The sequence below is a fragment of the Staurois parvus genome, unplaced genomic scaffold, assembly GCF_062004578.1.
Source record: "Staurois parvus isolate SC_StPar_1 unplaced genomic scaffold, SC_StPar_1.0 ptg001408l, whole genome shotgun sequence".
Lineage (NCBI taxonomy): Eukaryota > Metazoa > Chordata > Amphibia > Anura > Ranidae > Staurois > Staurois parvus.
In genome coordinates this window covers 118,912-142,874 of record NW_028319204.1, presented here as the reverse complement: position 1 = coordinate 142,874, position 23,963 = coordinate 118,912, and the positions used below count along the sequence as shown (strand labels likewise).

Sequence of the window (23,963 nt, the reverse complement as noted above, 5' to 3'; positions counted from 1 at the left end):
ATTGTTTAATATATATGATACTTATATTTAGGTATAGCTGAAGCTTGAGAGCGCTGTTTTTTGTGGGGTTTTATTCACATATTTTTAAAAAAAATGTAATTTATTTATTTATAAGACTTGGTAAAAATATAGAACATTTTCAAAGACGCAGAATGTTGTAAAACGTGTGGGTTATGCTAGCAGTGTGACCTGGAGGTAAGGTAGTTCTCTCCTTGACGTGTGAACAATGACACTAGGTCTGATCAGTAACATTCCTATGTTATAAATTGCATGCCTTGTACATTCCCATGAACTGAAGACTGTTGTTAAATTTACATCTGACTGACATGAAGTTTCTACCAAACAAGTTAAAAATGTAAGTCAGTCCTGGCCAGTTAGAACAGCCCTGGAGTTTTTGCATCATATTACTGTTTGCAATCGCTGATCATTTGGCCTACTTTGCCATTTGCTCCCACCCCCTCATCTATAAAGCCAGCTGTAAGTGAAGATTTCTGCATTTTTGGGTTTTGGTCTGATAAAGTATTCATCTCATATTCAGGAGCACACCCGATACTTGCACAAATGAAGATATACTTTATCATTGCGTTGGCTGTTCTTACCGAGTATGCAGGTAAGTTACAATTAATAAATCAATACTAAACAATTCCTACACTAGTACTGTATTATTGAATATTACAGCTTGACTTTCCGTATCTGTACAGATAATTTAGTTGCAGTATATCCCTCACCCATACAGAATCATTTTAATATTTAATACTAGAAAAGCTACAATTTCTGGGGAAATTGTGTGAAGTGTTCTTGCCTCCACCAGTAGTCTACAACTGGAGTGGGTGGAGTAACTGGGTGGAGTGGCTTGAGTAACTGTTGTGTAACAGCTCCCACTCTAGTTTTGAACATTCTGCCATTCATTCCTATGGGACCAATTTCACCACAAAAACGCCGATATTTCGTGAACCATTCGGCGAAACGTTCCACAAAGTAATAGCACACTAATGAGGTATATTACTATCTATGTAGTGTAAAAAATGTGGGAGGAGTTAGGGTGGTAAATTTGGCTATAATAATAATAATATATATGTGAGATAACAGTAAGTGGTCTTGCCATGCAAGAACACTTAATAAACTTGTGTATTTCCAGCTTTGCTGAAACTGTGCAGAATGTATTGAATTTCACCCTATTAAAGCACCACTACAGCTATAGAATCTAGAACTAATTGGCACTCTTTTGTTTCCATGATCCAATTCAGTAGTTACAGCAGCGGGTCTCTTCTTTATGTAAATTGGGTGCAAGCGGTGGATGCAATGGGCACACTAGGCCTGTGCTATAGGTGGCAAAGTAAAGAGGGGCCTTTCCCTGTATAATTATCAAGCAGAATGTTTCCATTATCAGAGGAAAATGCAGTCCTCTACCTAAAGGTAATTTTACATGGATTTATACTATTACACATTGTCACAATATTCTAAGACAGGGATCAGTCATTTGCTAAAAAATATTCTGTGTAAAAGAGGTGATATTAGCAGAGGGATGTTGCTTTGGACACGTAAGGTTGTGTGCCTACAGACTGTAATGTAATGGATATGTAGTGATGCAAATGACCAGCGATACTCTCACTCATTATTTGTATTGCCAACATTTCCTCAGTTCCTTTATGTTCGAATTCCAGCCGATGGGTTGATTTACTAAAAGAGCACCTGGCAAAGTAAATGTTCCCTTATCATAGCGAATAAATGGAAACTGCATTCACCCCAACCATCCTACTCTGTGTAAGGAAAACCTAGTATGTTCCTTCCTTTACACATGATTGGGTATTCAGTTTGCTTTATTCACTGAGCTAAATGAACATCACTTCTCTAAGTAGACATTCTCTATACCTTAATAAATTACCACAAAAGAACTGTTTTTGAAATAAGGTGGGGGGTTAGTCCTCCAGTGGACAAGCACTAGTCCGGATCTTTCAGGTATATTAAGGTTTTCTTATTATTGTGTTAATTTTTACCTTTCAGAATAAGGCCAGCACTAAAAGGTTTAAGCATTTTTGAGCTCTATTACTTAACTCATGAGGAAATGCTTAAAGTGGAAGTTCAGTCAAAAGCTAACTATACTTAAATCTACTCCCACCCCTATTGTAAGCCTATTCTATTTTATTCTATTCTATGGAAAGATGTGCATTTATTTATTACAGGTACTTATACAGCGCTGTCAATGTACACAGCATTTTACATAACTATTATACATTCCCATTGGTCCCTGCCCTCAAGGAGCTTACAATCTAAGATCCCTAACTCACATTCATACACATACTAGGGGAAATTTTAGACAGGAGCCAATTAACCTACCAGCATGTCTTTGGCATGTGGGAGAAAACTGGAATACCCAGAGGAAACCCACGCAGGCACGAGGAGAACATGCAAACTCCAGGCAGGTACTTACCTATTCTGAGGGCATTCCAGTCCAGTCACATGATCGGGTCCTAGCGCCGATTTCAGCGTAGAGGAGGGGCAGCCGACAACAAATGCCTCATAGTAAGCCTATGGGTGATGTGAATGCCCAGGCTCTGCAGCTGTTGTGTGCGATCTCTCTTCTTCACTGAGTCGACACTGAGACTCGATCATGTGATGGGCCCGGAGTAACTTCAGCATAAGTAGTATACAGATCTATCCTTTACAGGGTACATAGAATAGGCTTAGAATGAGAGTGGGAGTAGATTTAAGTATAGCTAGTGTGTGACTGAGCTTCCACTTTAAGCTGGCCATACACTGATTTCAGCTGGTTCCTGATGAAACATCAAAATTCAATCAGTGGATGGCCCTTTCAGCCACCTCCTGCCTGACATTCCTCGATTGAAAAAGTGAAGGAGAATTGACAGAGGAACAGCAACTGCATCCACCCAGATGCAGCTGCTGCCCATATATTTTGACAGCTGGTGGAACTGGCTGTCAAAGTACTTTAGCGACAGCAGGAGCTTCATTGATGTGTGGATGGAGAGATCTGTCAGATGTTTTTTGTTCAGCCTGCAGGTCGGCTTTAGAGTATGGAAGAAAGTGTGGGAGATATTTTGTTCACGCAAAAGGCCTGAAAGGCAAATTGTACACAGATCACATTCCAATTTTAAATAAACTGCGATTGACTATAGTTTTGACATAAATACAAGATAACATGAAAAAAAAAACACTGCCAGTTGTTTCTTTATGTTATTTGCATATACAGCCACAAATATACAAAGTGTGTGTGTCAATGTATATACAGTCAGGTCCATAAATATTGGGACATCGACACAATTCTAACATTTTTGGCTCTATACACCACCACAATCGATTTGAAATGAAACAAGCAAGATGTGCTTTAACTGCAGACTGTCAGCTTTAATTTGAAGGTATTTACATCCAAATCAGGTGAACAGTGTAGGAATTACAACAGTTTGCATATGTGCCTCCCACTTGTTAAGGGACCAAAAGTAATGGGACAGAATAATAATCATAAATCAAACTTTCAATTTTTAATACTTGGTTGTAAATCCTTTGCAGTCAATTACAGCCTGAAGTCTGGAATGCATAGACATCACCAGACGCTGGGTTTCATCCCTGGTGATGCTCTGCCAGGCCTCTACTGCAACTGTCTTCAGTTCCTGCTTGTTCTTTGGGCATTTTCCCTTCAGTTTTGTCTTCAGCAAGTGAAATGCATGCTCAATCGGATTCAGGTCAGGTGATTGACTTGGCCATTGCATAACATTCCACTTCTTTCACTTAAAAAACTCTTTGGTTGCTTTTGCAGTATGCTTTGGGTCATTGTCCATCTGCACTGTGAAGCGGCGTCCAATGAGTTCTGTAGCATTTGGCTGAATATGAGCAGATAATATTGCCCGAAACACTTCAGAATTTATCCTGCTGCTTTTGTCAGCAGTCACATCATCAATAAATACAAGAGAACCAGTTCCATTGGCAGCCATACATGACCACGCCATGATATTACCACCACCATGCTTCACTGATGAGGTGGTATGCTTAGGATCATGAGCAGTTCCTTTCCTTCTCCATACTCTTCTCTTTCCATCACTCTGGTACAAGTTGATCTTGGTCTCATCTGTCCATAGGATGTTGTTCCAGAACTGTGAAGGCTTTTTTAGATGTTGTTTGGCAAACTCTAATTTGGCCTTCCTGTTTTTGAGGCTCACCAATGGTTTACATCTTGTGGTGAACCCTCTGTATTCACTCTGGTGAAGTCTTCTCTTGATTGTTGACTTTGACACACATACACCTACCTCCTGTAGAGTGTTCTTGATCTGGCCAACTGTTGTGAAGGGTGTTTTCTTCACCAGGGAAAGAATTCTTCGCTCATCCACCACAGTTGTTTTCCGTGGTCTTTCGGGTCTTTTGGTGTTGCTGAGCTCACCGGTGAGTTCCTTCTTTTTAAGAATGTTCCAAACAGTTGTTTTGGCCACGCCTAATGCTATCTCTCTGATGGGTTTGTTTTGTTTTTTCAGCCTAATGATGGCTTGCTTCACTGATAGTGACAGCTCTTTGGATCTCATCTTGAGAGTTGACAGCAACAGATTCCAAATGCAAATAGCACACTTGAAATGAACTGTGGACCTTTTATCTGCTCATTGTAATTGGGATAATGAGGGAATAACTCACACCTGGCCATGGAACAGCTGAGAAGCCAATTGTCCCATTACTTTTGGTCCCTTAACAAGTGGGAGGCACATATGCAAACTGTTGTAATTCCTACACCGTTCACCTGATTTGGATGTAAATACACTCAAATTAAAGCTGACAGTCTGCAGTTAATGCACATCTTGTTAGTTTCATTTCAAATCCATTGTGGTGGTGTATAGAGCCAAAAATGTTAGAATTGTGTCGATGTCCCAATATTTATGGACCTGACTGTATGTACTTATATATGTATAGTTTATTGTATACATCACTTTACAATACAGCCTTTGACTCATCCTTCTTTTTTTCCCTTTTCTAGGTGCTCAGTGCATAGATCTTCCAGACCGTAAGTGTACTACATGTTTTACAAAGACAGGAAAACTGCATGATAAGCCTTAACATTAAATTAATCAATATTACATACAGTATTACACAGATTTATAGATGATGAAATCTGACTGCTGTTCATAGCCAGACTGTGAAGAATCAGCATCATCACTTATTCATCAACTCAGTCACTTAAGGGTTAAAGTACAAATACTCAACACAAACACAATAGTATTTCTGCTGAAAAAGCACACCTCTGTTTCATGTACAGGAATGCAGACAACACAAGATGCTGGTGTGAGGAATCATGTTGTACAACAGAACTACATCCAGGTCAGCACAGAACAGGAAACAGGAAGTATAAGGCAATGCAATATTACCATATGCAAGTAGTGTCACAGTATTTGCATAATAACTCTATAACATCTCCCTTTTTTACATTCAATTCAAACCTTATAAACAATTAAACTAAAACAGATCCTGAACAGTCTTGAACATGGTATACTGTGTTACTGGTAGATACACTACAGATTGAGTCTATCTGGTGGTCTTGAAACCCGACCACTACGCAAGACCACAGGGATTTTGCCTGGGGAAATCCGTTCAGCTCCAGAAGGTGTTGATAAGAAGCTACCCTCTTTCCTGGCTGGTGTGTTTGGCAAAGAAGAACTTGACGGGATATGTGGCTGCATTTTGTCATCCTCATTGTATCCCGATATGACAGCAGAGTTCTCTCTGCTTTGAGTATATGGTCCAGTAGGACTCGGGGCATTGAGCACCTCAGGAGGATCACGTGCAGGATGCTCATAGGCTTGTGTGGTGAATCGTTCTGCCTTTCGCAGGTCCACTCGATTGCGGCGGTAAAGACTGCCTTCTACATCCACAAGATATGATCGAGGAGCAACTCTCTGCACACAGGAACCTAGTCTCCAGCGATCGGTCCTGTCACCTGGAAGCAGCTTCATACGGATTGGCTCTCCAATGCTTAGTTCAGGTAAGTCTTTAGCAGACACATCGTATGACAGCTTGGCAATCTGTTTCCTCCGCTGCAGTTTCACCGGGACACTTGTAACCACACAAGGATCAAGTAATATGTTTGCCACAGGCAATGAAGTCTTCAGTCTCCTAGACATCAAGCGCTGTGCAGGACTACTGTCCATGCCTTCAGATGGGGTGTTCCTCCAATGTAGAATGGCCTTCCATGGATCAGTACCATCAAACTTGGCCTTCTTACAAAGATTCTTCACTATCTTGACAGCCGATTCCGCTTTGCCATTTGCTTGCGGGTGCCTCGGGGATGAGGTAACATGCTCGAATCCCCAATCTTTAGAGAACCGTCTGAATTGCTCACATGCAAATTGAGGTCCATTATCCGAGATTACTCTATCCGGCTGGCCATAACGTGCAAACTGTGCTTTACAACGCTTGATGGTAGTATCAGCAGACAGGTCAGGAAGTAGCTCAATCTCCCAAAAGTCAGAATAGTGATCAACAATTAGTAGAAAATCCTGGCCAGCATAATTCAGCAAGTCCATGCTTACAATTTGCCAAGGCCGGGTGGGCAGCACATGCGACATCATAGGTTCTTTCTGTTGTGCCTGCGCATATTCATTGCATGCAACAGCTAACAAAGTCTCTAATCTCATTCTGCATGTTGGGCCAGTATAGGGTATCACGTGCTTGCCTATAGCATGCTTCTCCGCCAATGTGACTGGCATGAATACGAGTCAGCATCTCTGATCTTAAAGATTTAGGAATGATGACCCTTGGCCCCTTGTACAGTATACCATCCTGAATGGCGATTTCATCTCTGAAAGTCCAATATTCTCTCACAAGTAATGGCACTTCCAACTTGGAATCAGGCCAACCATTCAGAACAACATATTTAAGAGCCTGCAAACTCTCATCAGTTTCAGTGTGCTGTTTTATCTGAAGCAATCGTTGGTCCGTGACGTTTAAATAGTCTGAATGATTAATCTGTGACAGGACATCCAGGTCCCGTTGAACATTGCAAACTGTGTGTTGTGCATACTCAGGTGTACCACCTGCTGCTGTAGCTCTGCTAAGAGTGTCACTAATGTACATTTCAGGACCAGGTTTATAGACAACATTTAGGCAATAGTTTTGTAATGTGAGCAACATGCTCTGTAGACGTTTGGGTGCACACAAAAGTGGTTTCTTGGAAATAGAAATCAGAGGTTTATGGTCAGTTTCTGCCGTGATCTTGTTGCGCCCATAGAGGTAGTGATGAAAGCGCTGGCAGGCAAACACTATACTCAGACACTTCTTTTCTATTTGTGCGTAGTTTTGTTCCGTAAGAGTCAGTGCCCTTGAAGCAAAAGCGATAGGCTGGCCAGCTTGCAATAGGCAACACCCAAGTCCAGTTTTGCTTGCATCATTTCGAATAGTTACAGGTTTTGTAACGTCATAGTACTTCAGGACAGGTGTGTCCGTGACCAAGCGTTTGATGTCCTGCACTGCATTATCATGCTTAGGAAGCCAATGCCAAACAGCGTCCTTGTCCAGAAGCCTTCTCAATGGCTCGCAGACCTCTGAGAGGTGTGGTAGGAATTTTGCTAGGTAGGTAACAAATCCAATGAAGCGTTGCAGGGATTTCACATTTGCTGGCTGCGGCATATCCAGTATGGCTCTGATTTTTTCTGGGTCAGCCTTCAAACCCTCCCAGGTTAGAATGTGTCCATGAAAGCGGACCTCTTTGACCTTGAATTGCAGTTTTTTCATGCCAAGTCTCAATTTTACCTGCCTACAACGATTCATCAGTTCCAGCAGTTTGCCATCATGATCTTGCTCTGCTTCCTCATCTGTGTCCCCACAGCCAACCACAAGGATGTCATCAGCTATTGGTTCAATACCACCGAGTCCAGCCAATAGTTCATGTTGTTTACGTTGGTACACCTCTGGTGCAACTGATACTCCAAAAGGCAGTTTGAGCCATCTTTTCCTGCCCCACAGAGTCCAGAAGGTTGTCATGTAACTACTTGCATCATCCAACTTACACTGTAAAAATGCATCCCGGGCATCAACAAGTGTGAACAGACGTGCCTTTGGCAGCTTGTACAAAACATCCTCGAGAGTTGGCATGATGTAGTGAGATCGTCTCAGTGCCATATTTAAGAATTTGGGATCTATGCATACTCGTAGCTTATTTGGCTTCCTTACAATCACCATGTTACTTATCCAGTCAGTTGGGTCAGTCGCTGGTGCCAAGTGTCCATTGGCCTCATACTGGTCAAGCTGTGCCTTAACTGCTTGTTTTAATGCCACCGGCACATTGCGTGGTGCACATTGGACTGGAGGGACACACACATCAAGGTCGAAATGAACATCCCCTGGTACAGATTCCACTGGCCCAGTAAACACATCACTAAATTCTTTTAGCAGCAGTTGTTTTGTCAAGGGCCCCTTGGATAGATTGTCCATCACATTAAGCTCTGCAGGGACGGAGAAACATATCAGCCCTAGACGCTCACAGATTGAGCCAGACAACAGTGGCTTTTGGCAGGCTTCCACAATTTCAAACTCCAGCTTGTGTGTTAGTCCACGTATGGCATATTCTGTCTTGAAGAGCCCTAGAGATTTCATAATCGCACCTGAGTATAACTTTAACCTGGTGTCACTTGGCAGTAGACGTGCTTCTGGTGCTAACACCATTTTGTCTTTTAAGCACATTACATCACAAGTTGCTCCTGAATCGAGCTGGCAGGATTGGAGCTTGTTATTTAAATGTAAAGTGACAAACCATTTCTTTCCTCTGGATTGCACAGTGCCGATCAATTCACTGCAGTATATAACTTCAGTGGTGTGTGTCTCTTCCTCACATGTGGATGTGTTCTCCACATTGTGTAATTTGCCTATTGATGGCCGTCGTTTACTTGACAAACAAACATTAGCAAAATGGTTTGTTCTTCCACAAGACTTACAAGACTTCCCATAAGCTGCATTGCAATATTTATGCTGTTGGTCTGCTGTCTGTCCTGTTCCATAACTTTCAGACGTCTGTCAGTGAGCTCTGCTGTACGGCACGTCTCAATGGCTGCGTTTAGAGTTAACTCATGTTCTCTTAGGAGGCGCCTGCGTGTGCTCTCGCTAGCTATACCAAGAACAATTTTGTCCCTTATCAATTCATCTCTGAGTGTGCCATATTCACAAGTTGCTGCCTTTTCTCTCAAGCGTGTGACAAAGTTATCAAAAGATTCTCCCTCTTCTTGTTTGCAGCATCCAAACACATACCTTTCATAAATGACATTTTTAGCAGGTTTGAAATAGGCTTCCAGTGCATTTAGAATGGCTGTAACATTGTCTTGCTGATCTGCTGTGAGGGTCAGATTGTGTTTATACACATGCCTGCATTCACTGCCCATGACTCTTCTCAGGGTTGCTGCCTGCACTACTGCAGATTTCTCATTCAAGCCTGTAGCCAGAGAATAATCTTCAAATTCAGCTCTGAAAGATTCCCAATTCCTGCTCCAATCCCCACTCATTGTCATCCCCTCTGGGGGAGGTATGCAATTCATGGCAGTCATATTGTCAGTAAGCCTCTGAGCTATCAAATATCAGAAAGTCCACAGTCTCAGGCTGTAGTTCACAAACCTGTGTTTCCCAAAGCTGCTGTGGTCCAAACAAGAGGCTCAGTCCTGATTCAAGTCACTTCTGACACCATGTTTCATGTACAGGAATGCAGACAACACAAGATGCTGGTGTGAGGAATCATGTTGTACAACAGAACTACATCCAGGTCAGCACAGAACAGGAAACAGGAAGTATAAGGCAATGCAATATTACCATATGCAAGTAGGGTCACAGTATTTGCATAATAACTCTATAACAACCTCCTCCACTCTGGAGATCACTAGATTGCTACACCTTCTCTCCAGATGTCTCAAATATACATATGAAAAAAACAGCATTTTCACATCAGCATTCATTGTTTATCACAATTCCAATTTCTGTTCCAACGATTAGCGATCCCGAAGGTCTAAGGCCTGGCTCACACCTATACTTTTTTTGTTGCTTTTTGCAGGAACACACTACAGTCCATTTAACATTTTTTCCTATGGGACATGTTCACATCACTGCGTTTTTCAGCTATTGCATTTTTGGAAAGGGTCAGGTTCAATAGACTTCAATGGAGACACTGCAGAAAAATATGTAGTGCATTTTGTGTTCTTTAACCACTTGAGCTCCTTAAGGAGGATTTACCCCCCTTAATGACCAGGCCTCTTTTTGCTACTTGGCGCTGCACTAATTCAACTAATAATTGCGCGGTCATGCAATGCTGCACCTAAACGAAATTTACGTCATTTTTTTCACACAAATAGAGCTTTCTTTCGGTGGTATTTGATCACCTGTGCGCTTTTTATTTTTCACGCTATAAACAAAGAAAATACCAAATATTTTGAAGAAAAACAATATTTTTTACTTTCAGCTTTAAAAAATATATAGTAAACTCAAAGTTAGTTATAAATTTAGGCCAAAATGTATTCTGCTCCATGTTTTTGGTAAAAAAAAATCCCAATAAGTGTATATTGATTGCTTTGTGTGGATGGAAGTTATAGCGTTTACAAACTATGGTATAGATCAGTGGTCGGCAAGCCGCGACTCGTGAGCCACATGCGGCTCTTTACACACTTTAATGCGGCTCTTCTGTGTGCCGGGCGCCCGCTCCCCTCCCTCCTCTCGGGCGGCCGGACTGCAGGACTCTGCAGCTAGCCCAGCAATGGGCAAACTACGGCCCGCGGGCCGTATACGGCCCGGCGGACCTTTTAATCCGGCCCGCGGAGCGTGGCAAACATTGGCTGTCAGGATGTAGGCGGGGCAGCATGACGAACTCCTCTCCTCTCACAGTCCGCCCTGAAGACCTGAACGGCGCGGGAACACGGCGAGAGGAACGCGCGGAGCAAAGGTAAGTGAATTGACACAATATGGGGAATGAATTACTATAGGGGGGATGAATTACTATATGGAGGATGAATTACTATATGGGGGATGAATTACTATAGGGGGGATGAAGTACTATATGGGGGATTAATTACTATGGGGGATGAATTACTATATGGGGGATTAATTACTATGGGGGATGAATTACTACAGTTGCAAGAAAAAGTATGTGAACCCCTTGGGATTACGTGGAGTTTTGCATGAATTGGGCATAAAATGTGCTCTGAACATCATCTAAGTCACAACAATAGAAGAACACAGTCTGCTGAACATAATACTACACAAACATTAGATGTTACCATGGTTTAATTGCACATAACATGTAAACATTCACAGTGCAGGGAGGAAAAAGTATGTGAGGCCCTAGCTTAATGACTTCTCCCAGAGCTAATTGGAGCCAGGAGTGAGCCCACCTTGACTCCAATCAGTGTGATGATATTGGATGTGTTGCTGACAGGTGTCCTGCCCTTAAAAAACACACACCTGTTTTGGGTTTACTGGTTTCAAGAAGCAGTGTCTGATGTGAACCATGCCTCGCAGAAAAGAGCTCTCAGAAGACCTACGATCAAGAATTGTTGACTTGCATGAAGCTGGAAAGGGTTACAAAAGTATCTCCAAAAGCCTTGATGTTCATGTGTCCACGGTAAGACAGACTGTCTACAAATGGAGAAAGTTTAGCACTGTTGCTACTCTCCCTAGGCGTGGTCGTCCTGTAAAAATGACTGCAAGAGCACAGCGCAGAATGCTGCATGAGGTAAAGAAGAATCTCAGAGTGTCAGCTAAAGACCTACAGAAATCTCTGGCACATGCTAACATTTTTGTTGACACATCTACAATAAGGAAAACATTAAACAAGAATGGAGTACATGGGAGGACACCACGGAGGAAGCCATTGCTGTCCAAAAAGAATATTGCAGCATGTTTCAAGTTTGCAAAAGAGCACCTGGATGTTCCACAGCACTACTGGCAAAATATACTGTGGACAGATGAAACCAAGATTGAGTTGTTTGGGAAGAACACACAACACTATGTGTGGAGAAAAAAAGGCACAGCACACCAACATCAAAACCTCATACCCACTGTGAAACATGGCGGAGGGAGCATCATGGTTTGGGGCTGCTTTGCTGCCTCAGGGCCTGGACGGATTTTTGCCTTTTTTGGGAAAATGAATTCCAGAGTTTATCAAGACATTTTGCAGGAAAACGTACGACCATCTGTCCGCCAACTGAAGCTCCACAGAGGATGGGTGATGCAACAGGACAATGACCCAATGCATACAAGTAATTCAACAAAACAATGGCTGCAACAGCACAGAATACGCCTTCTGGAGTGGCCCAGTCAGAGTCCTGACCTCAACCCGATTGAAATGCTGTGGCATGACCTTAAGAGAGCGATTCACACCAGACACCCCAAGAATATTGCTACACTGAAACAGTTTTGTCAAGAGGAGTGGTCCAAAATGACTCCAGATCGTTGTGCAGGTCTGATCTGCAACTACAGGAAACGTTTGGTTGAGGTTATTGCTGCCAAAGGAGGGTCAACCAGTTATTAAGTCCAAAGCTTCAAATACTTTTTCCTCCCCGCACTGTGAATGTTTACATGTTATGTGCAATTAAACCATGGCAACATCTAATGTTTGTGTAGTATTATGTTCAGCAGACTGTGTTCTTCTATTGTTGTGACTTAGATGACGTTCAGAGCACATTTTATGCCCAATTCATGCAAAACTCCACGTAATCCCAAGGGGTTCACATACTTTTTCTTGCAACTGTATATGGGGGATGAATTACTATGGGGGATGAATTACTATATGGGGGATGAATTACTATGGGGGATGAATTACTATATGGGGGATGAATTGCTATATGGGGGATGAATTACTATGGGGCATGAATTACTATATGGGGGATGTATTTTCAGTTTTAAAAATGTGGCTCTCAAAATAAATTTCAATCGTGGTTTTGGCGAGATTTGGCTCAGTTGAAAAAAAAGGTTGCCCACCACTAGTATAGATACTGCAATTTACGCCATTTTTTCACTATACAGCGCTGCGCTAGTTTAACGGACAATTGCGTGGTCATGCAATACGGTACATAAATGAAATTTATGTCCTTTTTTTAACACAAATAGAGCATTCTTTTGGTGGTATTTGATCACCTGTCCACTTTTTATTTTTGGCGCTATAACCAGAAAAAGTTTTGAAGAAGAACATTTTTTTTTTAAAAAAACAATATTTTCTCATTTTGGTCATAAAAAATATCTAAAAAAACTAAAATTTTGTCATAAATTTAGGCCAAAATGTAATCTGCTACATGTTTTTGGTTAAAAAAATCCCAATAAGTGTATATTGATTGCTTTTTGTGAACGTTATAGCGTCTACAAACTATGGTATAGATAATGGAATTTACATAGCTTTTACTTTCTGACTGCCCATCACATTTCTTGAGGTGCTAAAATACCAGAATAGTACAAACACCCTCAAATGACCCCTTTTCGGAAATTAGACACCCTAAGCTATCTGCTGAGAGGCATATTGAGTCCATGGAAGATTAATTTTTTTTCCACAAGTTTCTGGAAAATGACAAACACTTTTATTTTATTTTTTTTTACACGAAGTTGTCATTTAAATGATTTATTTCTCGCACAAGCCATGGGTATATGTGGAATTACACCCCAAAATACATTCTGCTACTTCTACTGAGTATGGGGATACCACATGTGTGAGACTTTTTGGGAGCCTAGCCACATTGTGGTGGTTTATGTAATAATTTATTCTAAATATGTAGGGTGGTGTCCTCTCCCTTAAACAAAATATTGTAGTGCCTCCAGCCATTAAAATATGCCAAATATTTATTGAACCAATAATTTGGACACCTTAATAATTTGATCACCACTTAATAATATACCTTGAGTCCTTTTAGCCAGTATGATTTCGTACCATATACACAAAAATTGCCTTTTTGATAAATAAATAAATTTATTTATGTACAAAATTTATATATATTGTAACAGGGTTAGCTCGGCAGCGGGTGTGTGTGACCCCCTGGATGGGTGCACAACACAAAAAAAGATAGGCACAGCACAACAATAGTGGAGGTGAACACAAACAGGTGCAATTTATTTACAATATTTACAGAAAAAATGATAAACAAAAAGAAACATCAAAATAAATCCTGGCCAACTTGGCTACTTACTGCAACAACAGCTTTTCCCTAGCTACCCACTAGGTACAGCCTGCTGCTATACCTAGTTGCTAGTACTGGGAGGTTAGCCACACAGGCTTTGGTCTCTCTGCACACAGATAACAGGTCAGCTCCCCAGACAGTTCAGGCACAGATCTGGTTCCAGGGTGGAGCAACTCCCTAAGCACTCTGGGAAGCTTTATACAGGTGTTAATGAGCCCACTACCTTCAGCTGGGCTCATTACCTCAGTGCTGAAGGACTCAGCACTTCCCTCTAGTGGTATAAATCCCCATAAACCCTGAACCTCGGACAAATATATCGTCCATCCAGGACGCAACCAGGTGATTTCACCTGCCTACTGTCACAATATATTAATACAAACGCAAAAGACTGGTGACAAATGTATACTTGTACATATAATCAAAAATATAACAGACTAATTTCTATGATCAAACAAGAGATATAAATAATAGTAAAGAGATAAAAAATAAATTGAATTTAAGTTATAAGTTGTAACCTTATAGTGTTTCAGAGATTATTTCTCACATTCCGTGGCCATAGAAATGTAAGAAGGTATTCTCTGATAAATTGCACTACAACAAAACTACCAATCAGTTAAATGCGATATCTAATTTCAATCCCAAATCAAATAATTTTTTAGTTAGAATGATGTATATAATCTTAATATTCCTAAACACACAATACAAACGCTATAAGTCTATGGAAAGTTGGAAATATCAAATAAAATACAATATCACCACTCCCAGAATCTTGAGTTTGAGGCTTCCCCCAGTGGGATGTAGTTAAACCTTCAAATGGTCCTCAAGACAAAATGGCAGCAGGTAGCAAGTGAGAGATAGTGCAGTCTGGATTGTAGAGTGTAGTTATTATGAGCAAAATAGATCAGAAGTATCATAGAAGAAGTGTAGAAGTTCAGAGGTTCAGAAGTTTAGCAGAAGTTTTAAAAGATTTAGAAGTAGTTTTAGAAGATCTTTGAGTTTGCAGATGGTTCAGATTTCAGCTTCTTCAGATTCCGTCAGCTTTTCAGATCTTTCTCCTTTTCTTTTTCCTCCAGATTTTTTTTTTAGATGTGAGGTGCATGGCTTTATATACCATCCAAACCTTTGTTTTAAAAGACACTCCCAACAGGCTTGTTGATTGGCCAGTCGAGAAGTGTGCGTACATAAGATATATCTCACCTGTCCACTGTGTCAGCTAGGTATCACCAGACAATTTGTGTATTAATGATGACTCATAATTTGATTGAAATAACATGTCTTTAGGTATCAAATATATATGTATCCTCCAAGTATAATTGATATTACTTTTGAATGAGAGCCATAGAAAGATGTACATACATTTGGTTCCTCATTTCCTTGATATTTAACTGTTTTGAAACATATGATTTCTTTTGGAAATGCATCATTGACACCAATTCACAAATCATCTTATTCTTCATCATTTCACACTTAATTGAGTGGTATGCAATACCTAACCTTCTCAAAGATATTTTCCCTTGATAAAAACTGTTAGTAATATGTCTTTTTATAATGTCTCTGTAGGTAGATATGAAGTTCTTAGCTTTAGATGACCTAAGCTTCACCTCTTTGGTTTAAGAAATGAAGTTCCCATGAATAGGAAAGACCCTCTGTTTACCTGTTGATTGTGTGAGAGCTAGTGTAAACAGCCAGTTATATTTTTAACTTCAGTGGATAATAGTGTATTGTCACTAGAGATGAGCGAATTATTCAAAAATTTGATTCGGCTGATTCGCCGAATTTGCGGAATAAATTTGATTCGATGCGAATTTATTCGCTGCGAATTTAACTTATAAAAAGGGTTTCTAGGCTTCAGAGAGCCTTTATATTAGTGCAGAACACTGTACCTTTAATTTAAATGCCCTTGGAGTCTGCTGGGGAAGAGAAATAATACTGTCAGTCAGTATGACATGCAGATGAGTGCCGTCAATCTTAGAATCACCGCACACTTCACTCATTTGGGCAGTCACGGGGCCAAAACTAGAGTGTGGAGCCACAGTGTGGCGGTGGAGGCAGCAGCAATGGGAGGCCATACAGCACCCGCGGCAATAGTGGGCAAATCGGATGATTTTTTGCCGATAAAAAATCTGCGCATGAGCAGTGACCTGCAAGAGGAAGACAAAAAGAAGAAAAAGAAGAAGAGGAAGAGGATGAAGAAGAGGATGAAGAAGAAGAAGAGGAAGAAGAGGATGAAAAAGAAGAGGATGAGGAAGAAGAAGAAGAAGAGGATGAAGAAGAAGAAGAAGAAGAGGATGAGGATGAAGAAGAAGAAGAAGAAGAAGAGGATGAGGATGAAGAAGCAGAAGAAGAGAATGAGGATGAAGCAGAAGAAGAAGAGGAGGATGAGGATGAAGAAGAAGAAGAGGATGAGGAAGAAGAAGAAGAAGAAGAAGAGGATGAGGATGAAGAAGAAGAGGATGAGGATGAAGAAGAGGATGAGGATGAAGAAGAAGAAGAGGATGATGGTGAGGAAGAAGAAGTAGAAGAAGAAGAAGAGGATGAGGATGATGATGATGATGAAGAAGAAGAAGAAGAAGAAGAAGAAGAAGAAGAGGAGGATGAGGATGAAGAAGAAGAAGAAGAAGAAGAAGAAGAAGAAGATGAGGATGAAGAAGAAGAAGAGGATGAGGATGAAGAAGAAGAGGATGAGGATGAAGAAGAAGAAGAAGAAGAGGATGAGGATGAAGAAGAAGAGGAGGATGAGGATGAAGAAGAAGAAGAGGATGAAGAAGAGGATGAGGATGAAGAAGAGAAAGAAGAAGAAGAAGAGGATGAGGAAGAAGAAGAAGAAGAGGATGAGGATGAAGAAGAAGAAGAGGATGAAGAAGAGGATGAGGATGAAGAAGAAGAAGAAGAAGAGGATGAGGATGAAGAAGAGGATGAGGATGAGGAAGAAGAAGAAGAAGAAGAAGAGGATGAGGATGAAGAAGAAGAAGAAGAAGAAGAGGATGAGGATGAAGAAGAGGATGAGGATGAAGAAGAAGAAGAGGATGAGGAAGAAGAAGAAGAAGAAGAAGAAGAAGAAGAAGAGGATGAGGATGAGGATGAAGAAGAAGAAGAGGATGAGGATGAAGAAGAGGATGAGGATGAAGAAGAAGAAGAGGATGATGGTGAGGAAGAAGAAGAAGAAAAAGAGGATGAGGATGATGAAGAAGAAGAAGAAGAAGAAGAAGAAGAGGAGGAGGATGAGGATGAAGAAGAGGATGAGGATGATGAAGAAGAAGAGGATGAGGATGAAGAAGAAGAGGATGAGGATGAAGAAGAAGAGAATGAGGATGAAGAAGAGGATGAGGATGAAGAAGAAGAAGAAGAGGATGAGGATGAAGAAGAAGAAGAAGAAGAAGAAGAAGAGGATGAGGATGAAGAAGAAGAAGAAGAAGAAGAGGATGAGGATGAAGAAGAAGAAGAAGAGAAGAAGTAGGATGAAAATAAGAAGAATTCCAGTCCAGCAAAAAGTGTATCTGCAGAGAGCTCCGCTATTTCTGACAGTTCTCTGACAGTTCCTTCACATTTACAGCGGTTGAAACATTGTATCTATTTGTTTCCGAATAAACACATCTGTATCCTAAATGGAAACAAATAGATACAATGTTTCAACCGCTGTAAATGTGAAGGAACTGTCAGAGAACTGTCAGAAATAGCGGAGCTCTCTGCAGGGACACTTTTTGCCGGCTGTAGAAGGGATGAAAATCGGCCGATCGGGGAAAATTTGATTCGTGCATCCGAAGTTTGCTAATATTCGGATTCGGCGCGAATCTAATTTTTCCTAATATTCGAAACGAATTCCACTTCGCCATGTTCGATTCGCTCATCTCTAATTGTCACACTTCAAGAAGTCTTGTTTTGGGAATCCACACTTCTAAGGTTTTGTGTAAGCTCTCAGACAGTTAGGTTTCCATCTCATCATTGTTCTTTTGGTTAGGTGTGATGACTCACCTGTGGAAGTCCAAATAGTGGTATTTGACTTTCTAATGAAGTTTCCTGCCATTGAAGTATCTCCTAGCTTCCCTTAGACCATGGCATTTGTTTTAGGAAACATATATCTGCCAGGTCTTTGACTAATCAACATCAGATCCCGCATTGTCTTTTCTGGGACTTTGTTTGATCACCTGTAGGAATTTCAATAGTGGTGTGTGTCTCATTGTCTTTCAAACAAGTTTCTTCCACTCACTGTTTTTTGTAACCTACTAGAAGGTCACTTGAATTTTAACCAAGAATGTTAACCCCTGACAGTCAGCTGGGATTTCCAATTTTGGAATAAAATAATTTCTTAATAAATATTTCCCCAAAAGTCACTACAGATTCCCCTTTGTTGAGGTACGGACACGTATAGATGGGTGTCTGTATCGCAAACTGTGAGTGGGACTTTTGATTAGGGTGACCGTTCGTCTTTTCCGGTGACATCAACGTTCTCCACTGATAGATTAGTGTTCTCAAGAGTTATTCAGATGGTGTGATTGGGAATAGGATAATTTTCTCGATGGTAATTCAGGAATAAGTGGTCTGTTAACAAGGAAATGGCAGCAGCAATGCTGGGATCGTTGAACTGAATTCAGTGCTTCTCGGATGAACACTCCTGATGACGGTCCTGGTCTTGCGATGAGGCCGGCCTGGCCTGGCGGGCACACCCACATCAGGGTCCATAGGATCCTCTGCACGACGGGTCTTTGGGACGGTCTCATAGGCGGGTTTCTTCCTCTGGACTGGCCCTTGGTGGCCTGGGACATCAGGTTGTCATCTCCGGATCAATCTCTGGCATCTGGTCTTTCCCACAAGACATCAGGTGGTTACCTGAGCTTCCTTCTAGGGTCTGGTCATTGACACCTCCGATCGCCGGTCTGGTCATCGTCTGGGCCTTCATTACTAAATTATTGAAAAATGAACAGTTTAAGTACTGGATACATAGAATATTATATGACTGGATCCTGAAAGGCTAAGATGGATAGATTAAGATATTACCAACTGAAGAACTTTTTTGAAAGCCTTCCAAAACCTATAAGAACTAGAAAAGACTGGAATCCATTTGAGAGAATTTTTGAGCCACGGGGAAATGGAAGACACGGAACGGCAAAAATACATAAGATATTAATGGAACTTGACACAGGCACAAAATTAATGCACATAGAGAAATGGGAAAGAGATATGGGAAGAAAAATAGAGGAGGAGGAGAAGAAGAAGATGTTCACATTAATTCACGAAAATATTAGTATGAGAGAAGTGGAAATAAATTATAAATGTTTGAATAGATGGCACATTACCCCTTACCTGGAGCACAAGATGAATACGGAAATTTCACAGATGTGTTGGAGAGATTGTGGAGAGGTGGGCACGTGGTATCATATGTGGTGGGAGTGTCCAGAAATACAGGTGTTCTGGCGAAGGATAGTTTACTTGATAAGGAAGATTACTAAAATCAATATAGGATTAGACCCAGAATTATGCCTCCTCCATATCTCAGAACTCCCAGTGAAAGTATATAAGAGGTCAGGGATATGGTACTACTTAACCGCAGCAAAGGGCTTGATACCCAGGTACTGGAAGAAAAGAGAGGTGCCAACTGAGGAAGACTGGATGGGTAGAGTAAACCAGATCTCTGGGACAGAAAGATTGTATTATATGCACGAGGATAAGTTGGAGATGTACAATAAAAAATGGAAAGGATGGGGAGAATATAAAGAAATGGCGAAAAAGGTGAAGAGATAAGGTCCCGGGTAGTCGGTTTAGAATTGGATTTAGGAATAACAGAATCATATGGAGTAAATGAGAGAAGAGAGAATATGGAGCGTGGGAAGGTGAGGGAGGGAAGGGAGGGGACGGGGAGAAGGAGGGGGGGTATTTGGGAGGGGGGGATGGTATGAAAAGAAAGTCATATATAGGAATACATTTTATAAGGAGAAAATATGTTTTTGATAAATATTTTAATAGATATGTTGAAATGACTTGTATATGGATTGAAAATCAATAAATATTTATAAAAAAAAAAAAGTACTGGATACATAGAATATTATATGACTGGATCCTGAAAGGCAAAAGATGAATGAAAAATATCTCCAGGTAGGAACTGGTGGGTTAGTCTTCCAACAACTACAATTGAGACTTTGGATGGCAAGCACGTAATTGATTGATGTGCACCCATCTCTCACTGATTTCACCATAACGGGGAATATGTAATTTATATGCCACCGGGAAAATCTTGTCAACAATGGAGAACGGACCTTTCCAAGAGGGAAGGAATTTCCGTTCCTTGATCTGGTCTCTTGCAAAGTTGTATAGATAGATCTTGTCACCAATCTCATATTCCTTCTTGGAGGTTTTGAGATCATAGTATGTCTTAGCACTAGTTGCAACCCTTTCCAAATTTTGCTGGGCAAAGGCGAAAGCATATTGCAAATGTTTACATAAATCCTCTATGTACTGGTGTGTGGTGGTGGCATTGATCAAATTTTGATCTGTAGTGCGATACAATAAGTGTTGGGGCAGTACCATCCGTCTACCTGTCATCAGTTCAAAGGATGACATTTTTGTGACCGCTAGACCAATAAGGGTCTCTTTGGGTAAGACGATGTCCTGATTGGACAGATTATGTATGTAAATGTATATCGGGGACTGATGTGTGTTGACTAGGGGCGTGTGTGTGATGTTCAGTCCTTCCCCCTGCATTTTACGGGAGAGGCATACTAATGCATCTGACCCCTTTAGTCTATGTCCCTTTTTAACTCGGATGGGGAGTATGAAATTATTTATGCCCTTAGGAATTGTAATCCTCTGGGTTACCTGGACTTCAACAGCATAAGGCATCTGTTGCTGGAACTTTAATGCTAAATCCAGATTTTGGTATCTCTCGGGGTCCCCCTTTAGTCGACTCCATAAGCAGTCATTAATTAGGTCGACTTGCATGGCAAAGCGATGTAACACATCATTGCCAAAATAAATTTTAGTTTGGGGATTATCCAAGACTAGGAACACATGGGTGGCTGTTTTATTCCCTATAGTGACGTTTAAGAGACACCTAGCTATTGAATTATAATCATCCGAATCATCAATGGAGTCTGAAATCCAATGACGCTGAGGTGTGGAGAAACGGATCATTCCTATCTCGGTCAGGTATTTTATCAGCCCATGGCTTACAAAGCTGTGTTCCTGTCTCAAATCTAGTTTGGCATATTTTGACCTATTAAGACCATTTATCCGGATGGGGATAAACAAATCACTGTTAACCCTTTCAATACCTGTCAGGAATTGGGCGTGATTTCCCCCTTTTCTTGGTTTAGTGTTATGGTCATCAGTAGAGATGAGCGAATCGAACTAGGCGAACCGGAATTCGAGTCGAATTTCAGGAAATATTCGATTCGTGTCGAAACCGAAATTTTGCCTACTTCGGGTGCGCGAATCGAACATTTCCCGATCAGCCGGCAAAAGTGTCCCTGCAGTGAGCTCCGCTATTTCTGACAGTTCTCTGACAGAAGGAACACATGTTTAGCGGTTGAAACATTGTATCTATTAGTTTCCATTTAGGATACAGATGTTTCAACCACTGTACATGTGAAGAAGTTGTGAGAGAACTGTCAGAAATAGAGGAACTCTGCACATACACTTTTTGCCGGCTTGGAATTATTCTTCTTTTCATCCTACTTCTTCTTCTTCTTCATCCTCATCCTCAGAAGAAGAGGATGAGGATGAGGAAGAAGAAGAAGAAGAAGAAGAAGAAGAAGAAGAAGAAGAAGTAGGATGAAAAGAAGAATAATTCCAAGCCGGCAAAAAGTGTATGTGCAGAGTTCCTCTATTTCTGACAGTTCTCTCACAGCTTCTTCACATGTACAGCGGTTGAAACATCTGTATCCTAAATGGAAACTAATAGATACAATTTGTATCTATTAGTTTCCATTTAGGATACAGATGTTTCAACCGCTGTACATGTGAAGAAGCTGTGAGAGAACTGTCAGAAATAGAGGAACTCTGCACATACACTTTTTGCCGGCATGGAATTATTCTTCTTTTCATTATACTTCTTCTTCTTCTTCTTCTTCTTCTTCTTCTTCTTCATCCTCATCCTCTTCTTCTGAGGATGAGGATGAGGATGAAGAAGAAGAAGAAGAAGTAGGATGAAAAGAAGAATAATTCCAAGCCGGCAAAAAGTGTATGTGCAGAGTTCCTCTATTCTGCAGATACACTTAGAGGAGCTCTGCAGATACACTTAGAGGAGCTCTGCACATACACTTTTTGCCGGCTTGGAATTAATCTTATTTTCATCCTACTTCTTCTTCTTCTTCTTCTTCTTCATCCTCATCCTCATCCTCAGAAGAAGAAGAGGATGAGGATGAGGATGAAGAAGAAGAAGAAGAAGTAGGATGAAAATAAGAATAATTCCAAACCGGAAAAAAAGTGTATGTGCAGAGCTCCTCTAAGTGTATCTGCAGAGCTCCTCTAAGTGTATCTGCAGAATAGAGGAACTCTGCACATACACTTTTTGCCGGAAACCGCTGTATGGAGTGAATGTCCCAGAACTGTCAGAAATAGACTATTTATGACAGTTCTGGGACATTCACTGCATACAGCTGTTTTAACCGCTGTATGGAGGGAATGTCATGGAACTGTCAGAAATAGACTATTAATGACAGTTCTGGGACTGTCCTTCCATACAGCGGTTGAAACATTGTATGTATTTGTTTCCATAAATGGATCCATTTATGGAAACAAATACATACAATGTTTCAACCGCTGCATGGAAGGACAGTCCCAGAACTGTCATTAATAGTCTATTTCTGACAGTTCCATGACATTCCCTCCATACAGCGGTTAAAACAGCTGTATGGAGTGAATGTCCCAGATCTATCAGAAATAGACTATTTATGACAGTTCTGGGACATTCACTGCATACAGCTGTTTTAACCGCTGTATGGAGGGAATGTCATAGAACTGTCAGAAATAGACTATTAATGACAGTTCTGGGACTGTCCTTCCATACAGCGGTTGAAACATTGTATGTATTTGTTTCCATAAATGGATCCATTTATGGAAACAAATACATACAATGTTTCAACCGCTGTATGGAAGGACAGTCCCAGAACTGTCATTAATAGTCTATTTCTGACAGTTCCATGACATTCCCTCCATACAGCGGTTAAAACAGCTGTATGGAGTGAATGTCCCAGATCTGTCAGAAATAGACTATTTATGACAGTTCTGGGACATTCACTCCATACAGCTGTTTTAACCGCTGTATGGAGGGAATGTCATGGAACTGTCAGAAATAGACTATTAATGACAGTTCAGGGACTGTCCTTCCATACAGCGGTTGAAACATTGTATGTATTTGTTTCCATAAATGGATCCATTTATGGAAACAAATACATACAATGTTTCAACCGCTGCATGGAAGGACAGTCCCAGAACTGTCATTAATAGTCTATTTCTGACAGTTCCATGACATTCCCTCCATACAACGGTTAAAACAGCTGTATGGAGTGAATGTCCCACAACTGTCATAAATAGTCTATTTCTGACAGATCTGGGACATTCCCTCCATACAGCTGTTTTAACCGCTGTATGGAGGGAATGTCATGGAACTGTCAGAAATAGACTATTAATGACAGTTCTGGGACTGTCCTTCCATACAGCGGTTGAAACATTGTATGTATTTGTTTCCATAAATGGATCCATTTATGGAAACAAATACATACAATGTTTCAACCGCTGTATGGAAGGACAGTCCCTGAACTGTCATTAATAGTCTATTTCTGACAGTTCCATGACATTCCCTCCATACAGCGGTTAAAACAGCTGTATGGAGTGAATGTCCCAGAT

The 23,963-nt window shown here is 40.9% G+C and overlaps 1 protein-coding gene across 1 annotated transcript in view; it reads left to right on the top strand.

The window, feature by feature from the left end:
- The first annotated feature begins 456 nt into the window (after positions 1-456).
- The window catches only part of LOC149436177 (uncharacterized), a 76,260-nt gene continuing 52,753 nt past the window's right edge, over positions 457-23,963 (top strand). The window contains exons 1-2 of the mRNA XM_089661925.1: positions 457-610; positions 4,973-4,999. Coding sequence (XP_089518051.1) covers positions 562-610; positions 4,973-4,999 — 76 coding nt within the window. The 5' untranslated portion in view covers positions 457-561. The remainder of the gene's footprint in view (positions 611-4,972; positions 5,000-23,963) is intronic.